The 13249-nt window shown below is 39.9% G+C and overlaps 1 protein-coding gene across 1 annotated transcript in view; it reads right to left on the reverse strand.

Moving 5' to 3' along the window:
- map2 (microtubule-associated protein 2) overlaps positions 1-13249 on the reverse strand; it is a 96177-nt gene that overhangs the window by 16557 nt on the left and 66371 nt on the right. Inside the window, exons 5-12 of the mRNA XM_015034852.1 lie at positions 13029-13118; positions 11417-11491; positions 7744-7959; positions 5123-5488; positions 4187-4205; positions 1795-4135; positions 852-1752; positions 499-741 (exon numbers count right to left, since the gene is read on the reverse strand). Of these exons, the coding sequence (XP_014890338.1) occupies positions 499-741; positions 852-1752; positions 1795-4135; positions 4187-4205; positions 5123-5488; positions 7744-7959; positions 11417-11491; positions 13029-13118 (4251 nt within the window). The remainder of the gene's footprint in view (positions 1-498; positions 742-851; positions 1753-1794; positions 4136-4186; positions 4206-5122; positions 5489-7743; positions 7960-11416; positions 11492-13028; positions 13119-13249) is intronic.

Genomic DNA, 13249 nt, shown 5'->3' on the forward strand with positions numbered 1-13249 from the left:
ACTTAGGTGCCTTTCTGCTGTTTGATTATGAATGTTTATGTCTTTTGACTTTCTACATATTTCTCAATTGCGGTCCTGGAAGTTAATATAGCAGTTTAGAGGTACAAGCCTGGAAAAAATTTGTAAAAAATATTGATATTTGTCCTTTGATACAGAAAATGTTTTCTTTATTTTTGTTTGTTTTTCTCTAAGCGTCACATATTGCTGGTATTAGCATGTGTTTATTATAGTATAGGACATGAAAACACTCATTGTTTCACAATGCAATTTATTGGGGGGTACGTACAGGTAAAAACGTTATTTTGTTTTTATTTATTTATTTTTTTTACTGCTCACATGAAATAACCAGTCGAAAAAAAATTGTGTAGTGATATTCATTTTAGGAAGAAGGGTGATTTGGAGATTATTTATTTAAACAGTATTATCCATTCTTCAATATGATTAGAAAATAATTTGTATATGATTACTGAAAAAAAAAACCACTGTTAAAAAAAATACCTTTTTTCTTTTTGATCTCTTCTCTGGGTATGTAGATGGGCTCTTTGCGAACAGGTTTGCGTTCAGGAGTGGAGATGCGTCCTTTAGCTCGCCCTCCTTTAGTTTTGGGTTTGACAGATTTTTCTTGTTTTTCCGTACTTCGTTGTTTTGTCAGACTACTCTGTACGACAGCCGGTTTCTTAACTGGACTGGGCACCTTGGGTAAAAGCTCAATCTGCTCCGTTGCCATACTCCTATCATCATCTAGTAGACAAGACATGGGGAAAAGAAAAACACATTACCTGCTTAGAAACAGCAGCAGGAAAAGGGTCTGGGCTAAATACTACAAAATGATATATTTTAAATGATATTACCTTGTGTGTCTACCCAGGAGCTGTCAAGGATGGAGTCATCAACTGTAGTTTCATCTCTATCGTAGCTTTCTGACCGTCCCTCTGTTTCTCTGGTCTGAGCTTCCTGTGCTGGGGAGGCAGGGGCTTCAGGAACTTCCCCTACCTCTTCAAGGCTGGCTGCCTCCAAATCTGCTTCCTCAGCCAGCTCTATAGATTCATCATCTTCTGCCCCTTCTTCTTCTTCTTTCCGTGCACCAACACAAAGGGCTTCTGCCTCAGGTGGAGCAGAGAAACGAACACTGTGACCAGGTTCTTCGGCTTCATCGATGGTTTGCACCACTGTGATGAAATCGTCTTCAACCATCACCACAGATTCAATCGCAGCATGGGTCTCTGGTATCTCTTTTGTCACCTCTACTTCTGCATTCTCCTTTTTAGGCAGATTTCCTTCAGCAAGATTTATGGAGACATTTTCTGTCTGCTGCATTCCTTTGGCTTCTACTGGCTGGTCTGAAACCATTTTGTCTATTTCAGCCAGTTTCTCTTGTTCTTTCTCCTTATTGAGTTCCCTCTCCATCTTTTCCATCTCCTCCTTCTCTCTTATTTCCCTCTCCATCTTTTCCTTTTCCATTTTCTCTTTCAGTTCCTGCTCTGCTCTCTCTTTTTCCATTCTTTCATTCCTTTCTCTTTCCTCTCGTTCCATTTGTTCTTTCACTTTTTCTTCCCTCTCCTTTTCTTTCTCCTTCCTCTCCCTCTCTTCTATTTCTTCCCTCTCCTTTTCTTCTTTCTCCTTCCTCTCCCTCTCTTCTATTTCTTTCCTCTCCCTTTCTTCTTTCTCCTTCCTCTCCCTCTCTTGTATTTCTTCCTTCTCCTTCCTCTCCCTCTCTTCCATTTCTTTCCTCTCCCTCTCTTCCATTTCTTTCCTCTCCTTTTCTTCTTTCTCCTTCCTCTCTCTCTCTTCTTTTTCCTTCATCTCCAATTCTTCTTTATCTTTTCTCTCCCTCTCTTCTCTTTCTACCCTCTCTTTCTTCTCTTTCTCCTCCATTTCTTTCATCTCCATCTCCTCTTTCTCTTTATGTTCTTTCTCAAGTCTTTCTGTCAACTCTTTCTCGTGCCTTTCTCTCTCTTCCTTCAGTATCCTTTCCGCCTCTTTTTTCTCCCTTCTCTCTTGTTCCTCTCTTTCTTTGAATTCTGCTTCCTCCTTCATTCTTCTCTCTTCCTCGTCTTTCTTTATTCGCTCAGTTGCTTCCCTTTCTTGGTCTTCCTTCATTTTCCTCTCTTGTTCATCCCTTTCATCTTTGTTTACTCCTGACACAGGCGAAGCTGCTCTTTTGGGTGAACCGTATAATTCTCTTTGCTTAAGTTTGGAGGGTGAGAGTACTGGGGAAAGCAGTTTGTCATCATCAATGTTGCTCTCTATAGAAGAAGTAGGTGATGTTTTCACTGGCCTGGCAATGCGGTCCTTGGCCATGCCAGTCAACTGGTAAACATCCTCAGCATCCACCTCTTCGTAGGCCTCTTGATGCACCAGCTTCACTTTCTCCCGGAGCTCCTGGAGTTCCCGCTCCTCCTCAAGACTTAGAGGCCTGTCCTCCATCTCCAGCTTGCGGATCTGCCTCTCATAGTCGGCGATCTCGGTTTCTGATACTGAACCTTCGCCACTGGCTTGGCGTTCGGTCTCACTCGTTGACCTCTCTCCTTCCTCTAGAGTCACGGTGACAGTTGGTGTCACAAAGGGCTCACTAAGCTGACCAAAAGGTGTCTCACTTACAGATTTTGCTGGATGATCATTTGAATCGTATTTGCTGCTTTCTTCAAGTGAATCATTTCTTTCCCCTTGGCTTTGGTCATCCCTCTCATAAACATCGGCACCTCCAGATGACAAAGTCTTGTCTTCCAAGGATGTATCTCTTACTGCTAATTTTCTTGCCTGTTCAGCCACTTTCTCCTCCAAGACAGAAGGGGTAAAAACTTGTCCACAGGTGTTTGTAGGGCTGAGGACATCTGCAGGGGATGGCATAGGCCCTGAATATTCACTGAACACACAATACCCCATCTCTTCCAGTTGACTATCACTTTTTCTTACACCAGGACTCAGCTCCCCTGAAGTCATACTAGCGAGAGGATCATCAGTGAAGATAGGAACATCATCTTTGAGTGGCTTCTTCTGGATTATTTCAGGGTCTGCGTTTTCTGAAGCCAGCCTGGACCGGGTACCAGCAAGGTCTAGCATCTCCGGCAAGTCCTGTGTCATCACTGAACCATTTTTGTAAGGGCCTTTATTTGGCTCGGGTGATTCAGGAGATTCAGGTTCTGGACTGACCTTTAATGGTGGTTCAGCGGATCTTGGAGGGGAAGAGGAATCCGATGTGACTGAAGCAGCAGTCTCAAGGATGAGAGGAGGAAATGACGGAGGCTTATCTATGCAGGGTGTAGAAACTGGAAGGTAGTCAGCCGACTCGTCAAGACTTCCACTTGTATATGACATGATGTCTGTGGCCAGGGGGGTGAAGTTTCTTTGCCTGCCTTGTCCACTCTGATCTGTTGTTCCAATGGTGATGTTGAGTGAATAACTCCTCTGCTCTAAGGCGAGCTTACCGGGCGAAAGCCTGCATTCATTACTTCTATCAGGAATTGCAAACATGTCGGTATCTCCAGGTGGAGCTGTTTTTATTCCAGGGTTATCCTTAGCTTCTGCCAGTGTGCTGTAGCTGACTTCTTGGGACTTGGAATCATCTTTATTCGTTTTTTCACCAGATCGACTCAGTTCATAATAACCCTCGCCCTTACATTCTGTACCTTCCTCGGTCTCCATAGTTGAAGTTTCAAAGTATGCCGACATGCCTGATTTGTCTCTGGCCTCTCTAGTTGTGTCTCCTGCCTGAGCTTTAACTCCCATCGAAGAAAAGTCAGAAGGAGCAGTGATGCTGCTGAACTCCACCACCTCCACTGATGGCTGTTTTTCTGACACTGTGATTGGCTCCCCATATGTGGGCTGAAGTGTGAGAGATCTGACTGGTTCTTTGGCTTGGATTTGAACATCTGGAGGCACAAAAGATGGCATATCCATGGTCGGGCTCTCCGGTACAACTCGTTCACCAGCAAAGAAACCTTGCATCTGAGGCTCAAAAAACTCCTCAGGGCGCTTTTCTGATCCAATGCTGTCAGGGCTCATCGACTCACTGTCCTGCTTGTCTGCATCCATCTTCAAAGCTGCAAAGATATCTGTAAGTTGACTGTTTCTTTCACAAAAGAAAAAAATATTGCTTAAGCATGCTATGAACAAGGATCGTTTGTAAGCCGGTCACTGGGAAAGCTTGCACACAACCAGGCAAAGCTCTCCTTTGGAAACTTACAGCACAAATACAGCCATCACTGAAGAGGTACGGCAAGATTAAGGGCCCACCATGTCACAGATGGATGAAAGACATGAGATGGAGTGTGACGGAGTCGGCGTGAGGCAACTGTAATGCTGATTTATGGGAAAACAGTTATAAGAGATGGGAGGAGTACCCATGCATCAAAACCAACTATAAGGGATACAGCATTTCTGTCATTCGTTGAAAATCGCTACACTTTAAGATAAAAGTTATAAATCATAAATCTGTTAGAGCATCTCATGGAACTTTGGTAGCGTAATGTAATTTTCTCATCTAAGAAACAAGCATCCCAAGAATGACAGAGAAATGCTATATGTCACTCACAAATGGTGAGGAAAAAAGCAAATTAATATAATTTTTGCTTTTTTGATGAAGATATAATTGCAAATATACATATGGTTCAACAAACACCTGTACCACACTGAGCAAGACACACCAAACACAGTTCCCTTATAAACTCTCTGTACTGAGACTGGTGATTAAAAATGTAATGCATGTTCTATCTACTGCGATTCATGGTAACATTAAATGTGCAGCACTGGCATACCAGCACCAAGCCATTATGTTTGAACATAATGAGAGACTAGTAAGCTTATAAGCTGGGGAAATTAAAAAGAAAAAGCACGGTTACGTTTAGCGTCACTTCACATCATTATACCAAGACGAAATGGCCGGCCCCAAAAACTACATCAAGTAAATAAAAGAAAAAAGAAAAAAGAACACAAGCAAAGACACCACACAAGAAAACCACGTTAATTTGAACAATGTGACTCTTTTCACCAACAAGCCTGTGTTGCCTTGCAGCCGCAGCAGAGCGCAGAGAGGATTACTTGCCATTCCAGTAGAATAATAATGCTTATGTTATTTGCTTCCTTTCTGACACATCTTGCGTTGTAATAGAGTGTCAAATGCAGTAACATGCAGGCAGGGAGAGCAGAGGGCAGGACACACCTGTCTCATGGCTTTCCTCACCCTCTGCATCCTCCTCCTCCTCCTCCTCTTCCTCCTCTCTGTCCACAGAGCTTTCTGTGGCAGCACTAGCTGCCTCAGACTGCCCCAGGTCTACAACCTGTGCCTCGTCTAAGGCCTCTGTCTGATCTAAGAGTTCAGCTTTGGGGCTGTCCAGCTCGGGCTCTTCCCCACTCCACTGCTGCTCATCAAGAGCTGCTTCGGACATTGCCGCCTCTGCACTCTCCTCCTCCTCCTCCTCCTCCTCCTCCTCTTCAACCTCTTCCTCCTCTTCCTCGTATTCAGCTGTAAGAGCCTCCATGGTCTCTTCTTCTCAAAAACAGGGTGAAAGGGGGGACACAATAAGACTACAGGCAACACAGACTTGGGTTATGTAAGAACATAACTTATGAGGGGATACTTTCAGCTCTGTAAGAAGGTGACCCAAACAGTTAGCTTTTTCACACAAAAACAGTGAGAACATGGAGTTTTAATTTAGAGGGATCTTGAGTGAGTGTTTAAAATAATTAACTATTTTATCATATACTTTGTGACTTGTATTTACATAAAAAAGGCACTCTCTGAGGGAAACTAAAAATGCCACAATCCAATTTATAAATAAGCCCAGATATTTTTACATGTAATAAACATGCATTACATATTTCAATATGTCCATTTATGTAAGATACTGTAAAATAATCAAGCTACCGACTCCTTCAAAAATCTAACAGTTTTGTTTATGATTTGCAGTCCATCGTGAAATAAGTGAAAACTGTCTCTGTTTCCCTTTAAATAAATTGCCATCTAATTGGTGAACCTGCACAGCAAATTAGAGTCAGGTTCATTTTTATTAATGGATCTTCCCCGTACAATAAACATTTTGGCACAAATGAATATTTATTTAATAATTCATCTTTAAAGTGGTTTGTGTCATTTTAATACTGTCATTGATTCATTTTGGTGGGCCTTGACCACTTTTGTAGGTGAAAAGGATTCCCTACCCATTTGAGATGTACATATAAAGGGGAGTGATAACGTTTATAAAAAGATATTTGCCCTGTGATGATTTAAATTTTTTCAATTGCACTATCTATAAATAGCTAGAAAATAATAATGTTTCTTTACTTTTACTTTAGTCAGCTCCAGGATCTATGACTGAATCTTTGTGGGTAGGAAGTCCCCCTCCAACACCTCCCCCCAAAAATGAACCTTTTTCAAAACACCTTTGAACACCTATTTTTATTTACTGGATTTAAAAAATACAGTTGGCATAGCTGCTGGTACAGTTAGTGATGGTAATCCACTAATTACCAACAAAACTTGTGAAAAACAATTTGAGATGAGACCATCGTTATCTCACATTTTTTTGCTTTCCACCACTTGTCACACCTATAGAGCCACATAAGTGAAGCAGGAGCTACTTTTGAGCTAGTTTTCCATTGTGAAGGCTTATGTAGTCCTCCTTTCATCTGTCATCAGTTTTAATAACTCAATATCCAATGAGGATTTCAGTCTAGACATGAAAGGGTTATTCCGAGGTTCATTATTTAACTAGCAATACAACAGGAGATAATTTGCAACAGTTTATGTGGTGTGCTTATGTTTATTTATAGGCACTGTAAACCAACATGATCAAAAAAATTGACTACTAAACTACTAAAACCTTGCAATATTTCCTTTTTTAAGTAAGGAAGTAAGTAAAAAAAAAAAACTCCAAAGAGCTTTACAATACAATCAGTCATTCACTCATTCATTCACACATAGGCAGGTTGAGTGTGTGTATGTATATGAATGGGTAAATAACTGATTGTAATCAATTCTATATATTACTAACATTTAAAAGTGCCATTTAGACTACATTTAAATTAGATTTTATACTATCACCCATCTTTAAATTGTTGTGGGGAAAGATTCAAATTCTGAGTCAGATGCAATAACAGTCTCAGATTTTGAACTACGTCTGAAGTGCATGATGGAGCTGAAAGTCGTCCTTGTTGCCACACTGTAAGTGTTAAGTCTTTGTGAGATGTATGTAAGTATGCACAGTACACCACAGTGAAAGAAACTGGGGTAATCTAAAGGAATGGACTACAGCACAAGACTGGAAAATGTTTGGCAAGGAGGGGAGGGATGTGTGCATAGAGGATATGCACAGTTTCTCAGACAGTTATGGGAGCAATGGAGCTTAAGTCATGTCCTGAGAGTCAGCTTTGTGGGCAACAATGTTACTGATGAAAATGCTCACTGAGTGGCTTACAAAAACACATTGTCAGACTTTATACACATCACTGCTATGTACTAGAGTTAACGGCGGGGCAACCACAGCTAGCAACTGTTTCGGTTAAAATGAATGACAAGAAAAAGTATGACTGGCAAATAAAAATGTCAGATTTTGAGTGGATGCACATCACAAAGGACACACAAACATCACACCAAGACAGACGACGAGACGAACTGAAGGACGGAGAGACGGAAGGACAAAAAGAGGGTAGGAATGAAGGAAGAAGGTAGTATCACAGAAGGAAAACAACGAAGGAGGGAGGAGATGAGGGGAGAATGGCAAAGAGGAACCATGCGTGGTTCACCTTCAATCTGTCTAAAGGCCACGGCGTGCCCTGTGGGGCGAGCGCCCGAGTGCGTCCACTCTGGGCTGAACAATGGGTGCTCATAGTACTCCTCGTCGGAGTGGTAGGGGTCGTCCTCGGGCACGGAAACTGAGATGGAGGGGGCGAGGAACTTGCACCTCTCCCGAGAATTTTGGAAGCGGCGGAGAGGGCCCGCCTCCTCCTCATCCCCTACATCTACGAACAAGACAGACACAAGGAGAAGAACTGCAGGGAAATTTGGACACACAGACTGAAAGAGAGACAGTGAAAAGGAGGAATTGATAAAAGAAGAAAATGAAGAATACACACAAAGAATGACCATCTTAAAGGGATTTTATTAAGTGACTTAATAGTTGTATTTCAAAGTCCAGACAGTTTTGCTAACTATTAACACTTTGTTGTACCACTTGCAGCACAGGCAAGCACCAAAATGTTTATAAAAGTCCTCCTATTTTTATTGCAGTTATTTAGTTGGGAAAAAATCTCATGAGAAGACAAAAAGCAGGTGCCACATATTGGCAGCCGAGTGGCATGGGGTGTTTGCAATTCACAATAATAATGTTATTTAACGCTCATTTGGCGGTGATGCCATAAAAGTCTTTTCTATCTTACTATTCCAACTATATATGCAGGACTTTAGCTTGAATGATGTGCTGTAGTAAGCTGAAACAGACTGAGTTTACAGCAACACATCAACTGAGTCTGGCATTAAATGAAAGATGAATATCCAAAATATCTTGTGAAGTCTACTGATGGGTATCTGTGATAATCATGGCCTCTGTCTCTTCTAAAGTCCAGGCAATTTTGTTCATATTTAAAGCATCATGAAGTCTTTGAAAGCCAAATACCAGGTGGACATAACCTAAATACCTGGAAACTGAAAATGTGTTGTCAATGGGTCTCATAATGTCATATTGATCCAAAGCACATTGTCAAAAAGTGTAGAAGAAGAGTAAGGATTGTGCCAAACAAAGGTTGTTCAAATGGAAAATAAGTTCACCTTATATGATTTTGTACCAAAACCTAATCATTAAATTAGCCTTTAATTTATTTATATCTGTAACAGGAAATAAAGAAATTCATAAGGCTGAGTAATAGGTCATGCTAAATTTAACCCTAAGTTTAACTTGGGCAAACTGTGGACATTTAGATTATTTTTAATAGAGGGTCTGGCCTGTTCTTGTTTTAAGATGGACATTTTTTTGCAGACCAAAAAGCTTCAGAATAAAATAAAAAAGAAAGATGTTTAGAAGAAGAAAAAATACAAAAGTAGAAAAAAAGAATGTGAGAAAAAGCTTGGTAGAGGAGAACAGACACATAACACACACAGCAACAAGTGGACAAGCAACTCAAATGAATCAAAGCTTTGGGGGCCAGCCTTTATCTAGCTAAGACTATCAAAGAAGGCAAAATTTGATGGAGACATCTGCTCCTTTCTACTATTATAGAACACAAATAAAACACAGTTAACATTATCAGCAAGAGAGATTTTATTATTCGGTGAAGGACATATAACCAGAAAAAAGGCTTTTAGTCTAAACTGTAAAATGGACACAAAACATTTTCAAATATCTAAACCTTGATATTTTTCAGACCAGTCAAAAACAACAGGTGCATCTAAATAAATTAGGGTGTCAGCAAAGTGTAAATTTATTTGCAGTATTTTCATTTAAAAATGAAAACAACATAATCTGTTTTGATAATCATGGAAATGATACATTACATTTTTGTTTCTCAGATAATTGGATGATATTATATCGTACCAATAAATAGATTTTGTGAACAGAAATATTTTCTCATCGTTTCCTCGACTATGGGGAAGACGGCTGACTTGACAGTTGTCCAGCCAAAAATCAATGACACCTTCCACAATGAAGGTAAGCCACAAAATATCCTCGCTAAAGAAGCTGGTTATTTAAAGTGTCGTGTCCATTAGAAAGTTGGGTGGATGGAAACGGTGTTCTAGAAAAAAGCATGCATGCAATAGGGACAAAATCTGCAACCTTGCGAGAGTTGTGCAGGAAAGGCCATTCAAGAGTTTGTACTGTAGGTGATTCACAATGTGGGCAGCAGCTGGAGTCAGCCCTTCAAGAGCAATCACACACAGTTGTATGAACCATCATAGTTCTTATGTAATCAGATTCTGAACAAGACAAGGGGAGAAGCATTTTAACTCATTCAGAATATCCATGTCTCCGATTGTAGAGCAAGAGTGGAAGGGGTCTGAATCAGACTTTTTTTGAAATCTAATGAGGTTTCTATTGTCGGTGATTATTTTTGAGAGCCATGTCATCTTCTGGTTCTCTGTGTTTGCTTTAATATAGAGTCACTCCCACAGTATATTTTACCACTTTGTGCTTTCTGCTCATCAGCAGAAGGAGGCTCTATTGTATTAGTGTGCCTGACTGGCCAGCAAACTTGCCTTACCTAAACCCCATAAAGAAGTTATGGAGAAATGTAAAAAGAAGATGAGAGACAAAGTACAGAGCTCCTGTAAAGCTTCCTGAACACAATAGATGTGTCAGAAAATTATCAGATCCATGCCAAGACGCACTGAAGCAATAATTTAAGAGGAGCTCCTACAAAGTATGGAATGCATATACTGTGCAATAACCAGACAGACCTCTTAAAAGGTCTTCTGTGTTAAAAATACTTCTTTTCTCAGCTCTTATTCAATATTATTTTCTGGAAAAAGAATAAAATTTCACTTTTTTTATTTTACTATCTCATTAAATTCTAATTTATTGAGATGCACCTATGTAATTTTTTTGTTTTTGAATCATTTATCAGCAATATTTCAAGTTTTAGGAGCACTTTTTACTGTCACAAAAATTAAGCATACTCTCACTGGTCTATGTGTCAAAGTGGAAAGAAAACAGCTAATAATAGCACTTAGTTTAATTGTAGTTACTTTTTTTACAACCCTTTTCCAACAGCAGAAGGCAACTACAATTTTAAAACTATACAATTTAATTGCACTGATTTAATTTTGTTTGACATTTTTTTATACATCGGTTCAGTTATACCTTTAGATATTTAGGTTTATATTGGATATTTTGTTGACTAGAGAGTTAATCTCTGACTTATAAACTACAGCCACACACACACAAAATAAGTCAGACAAACGACAATGAGCAGAAAACCCAATGGCCAAAGACGTGCAAAACATAAATTAATCAAAGGAACAGCTAACAGGAAGTTGAAGGGTTACCTAATATGGTTGATTTTAGTGTGCGGGAAGACTGACATGTAGAGCTTAAAAAATGGGTTTTGAATGAAGAGGATCATATAAAAAGACTATACCTGTACCAACACAGTCTACATGCAGGTGGAAGTCTCTTTCACTCTGGATGGACGATGGCAAAAATGAAGGTTGTCAGGATGACTATGTTCCAGGCATAGGATGGTGGAGAGGTGGTGAGATATTACAGGAAATGTATGACAGGAGAAAGAAGAACATGATGTCGCTTTTCGCAGCTCGGTTTTGGCTTACTTAACACGCATCATAGTGTTGTTTGTCCCACTGGAGACTGGGAGAAACCCTCGTGCGAGGGGGTAGCGCATATACACAACCCCAACAGGTACAGTCAACGGAAAGAAAGAGACCGCACTCTAGTTTAATAGAAGTATGCTCTCTTTATTCTTGGCCTACCTTGCTCCAAGGGACCAAAGTGTTCAGCTGCAGGTGAAGGGGGAGGGGAGGGAGGCAAGTTGGTGGTATCTTCAACTGTAAAGAGGCATTTTGAGAAGATGAGTCAAGCATACAGCTACATAAATCCAATGAAGATGATACATTGGAAGAATAAGCTCATGTAGGACTTACAGACCTATGGCAAGTAAAAAGCAGATTTTTGAAGTCTAACTTCCTTTCGAAGTTAGGATGATTGTTTACTCTGTACATGCATATTCTCCTAATATATATATATATATAAGATTCTAAGGTGGCAGGAACAATGCCTTGCAAAAGCATCTGCAGATCCAGAACCTTTGTCCAATTTTGACAAAATGCATACACGCATTTCAATGAATCATATTTAGCTTTAAAATGAGAAATAGGGAAGGAAAACATTAAAAGAATTGGTATGAAAGCCTTAAACATTTTTATGAGATTATTAGTAAACGAGCAGCATTGTGAACCAAAAACACACCCAACAGGTCAAGGATAAAGCGATGGAAACATTTACACCTGGTTTAGGTTTCTAAAACAATATCCCAAAGTTTGAACTGGCAGTTTACTCATCTCAAAACATCACATATGTCCATCCACCAACGCATTACTCAGAGAGGCAGCCAGGAATGAAAGGTAACTCTGGAGGAGCTGCAGAGATTCACAGCTCAGAGGGGATAACTTGTTAACAGGAGAGCTATTAGATCTGAACTCTACAAATGTGTTCCTCATGGAAGAGTGGGAAGTACAAAGGCACTATGAAAAGAAATCCATAAAAAAAATTGAGCCATGTAGGGGACAGAGCAGTCATGTGAAAAGTCCTCTGGTCAGATGAAACCAAAATGAACCTTTTGGAATACATGTAAAATATTATGTGTGGTTAAAAAAAATTGCATTGGGTATCAACCTGAGCAACACCTCGGGATGCTTTTTCTTAACAGGGAGTTGAGAAAAGATGGATGGAGTTAAACTCAGGGCATTCCTGAAAGAAGAGGTTGAGATCAAAGCATAATCATAAGTCAGAATTGGGCTAAAGTCCAGCCCCGGATTAAATCCAACTGAGTAGACATTAGCTTGCAAAACAGAAAAACATTCTCAGAAAACAAAAAAAAAAAAAGGAAAAAAGCTTGCAATTGTAAAAGTGGTTTTACAATGCACTGACTCCAGGTTTCCAAAGACAAAAGCAAGCTACAGCTTGTAAGATTGAATTTACAAACAGCTTGTAAACTGTATATCACTTTCTTTCTACTTCACTACTCTTTTCCAGTCTATTACATCAAATCCCAGTAAATTTATTAAAAGTTTGTAGTTGTAATGAGAAAAACTGAGGCGTATGTAAGGCTCTGCAAAGCACTGACAAAGATTCTGCTACAACATATTGTAGATGAACCTTTGAACTTCAGGTGTGAAAAATGCTGACTCAAAGCTGCCTCAGTAGGTCTTTGAATCCCTGGATAGTTGCCGGCAGTGTGTCCTAACCCTTACTCAACGCTAACCAGCAGAGACTCCAGTTCTGTGAGACAAGCACACAAGATTGTTGTTTTCCTCTTCCTACTTCCACGTAGCACTTATGCCAGCATTGGGATCTGCATCTCACCTGACGGCAGCCGCTGAGTCTCCTGTTCTCCCTTTAGCACCGCCACTGCCTCTGCTGTCACTTCCTGCACAATCCGTGCCGAAACTTGCTCTGAAAATAGACAATCATGCAAACCCACAATGTCATTAAAATGTAATAAAAAAAAAAAATAATATATATATATATATATATATATATATATATATATATATATATATATATATATATAAAAGAAAAGGGGT

The sequence above is a fragment of the Poecilia latipinna genome, unplaced genomic scaffold (assembly GCF_001443285.1).
Source record: "Poecilia latipinna isolate Pla-1442-1.1 unplaced genomic scaffold, P_latipinna-1.0 Scaffold19, whole genome shotgun sequence".
Classification (NCBI taxonomy): Eukaryota; Metazoa; Chordata; class Actinopteri; order Cyprinodontiformes; family Poeciliidae; genus Poecilia; species Poecilia latipinna.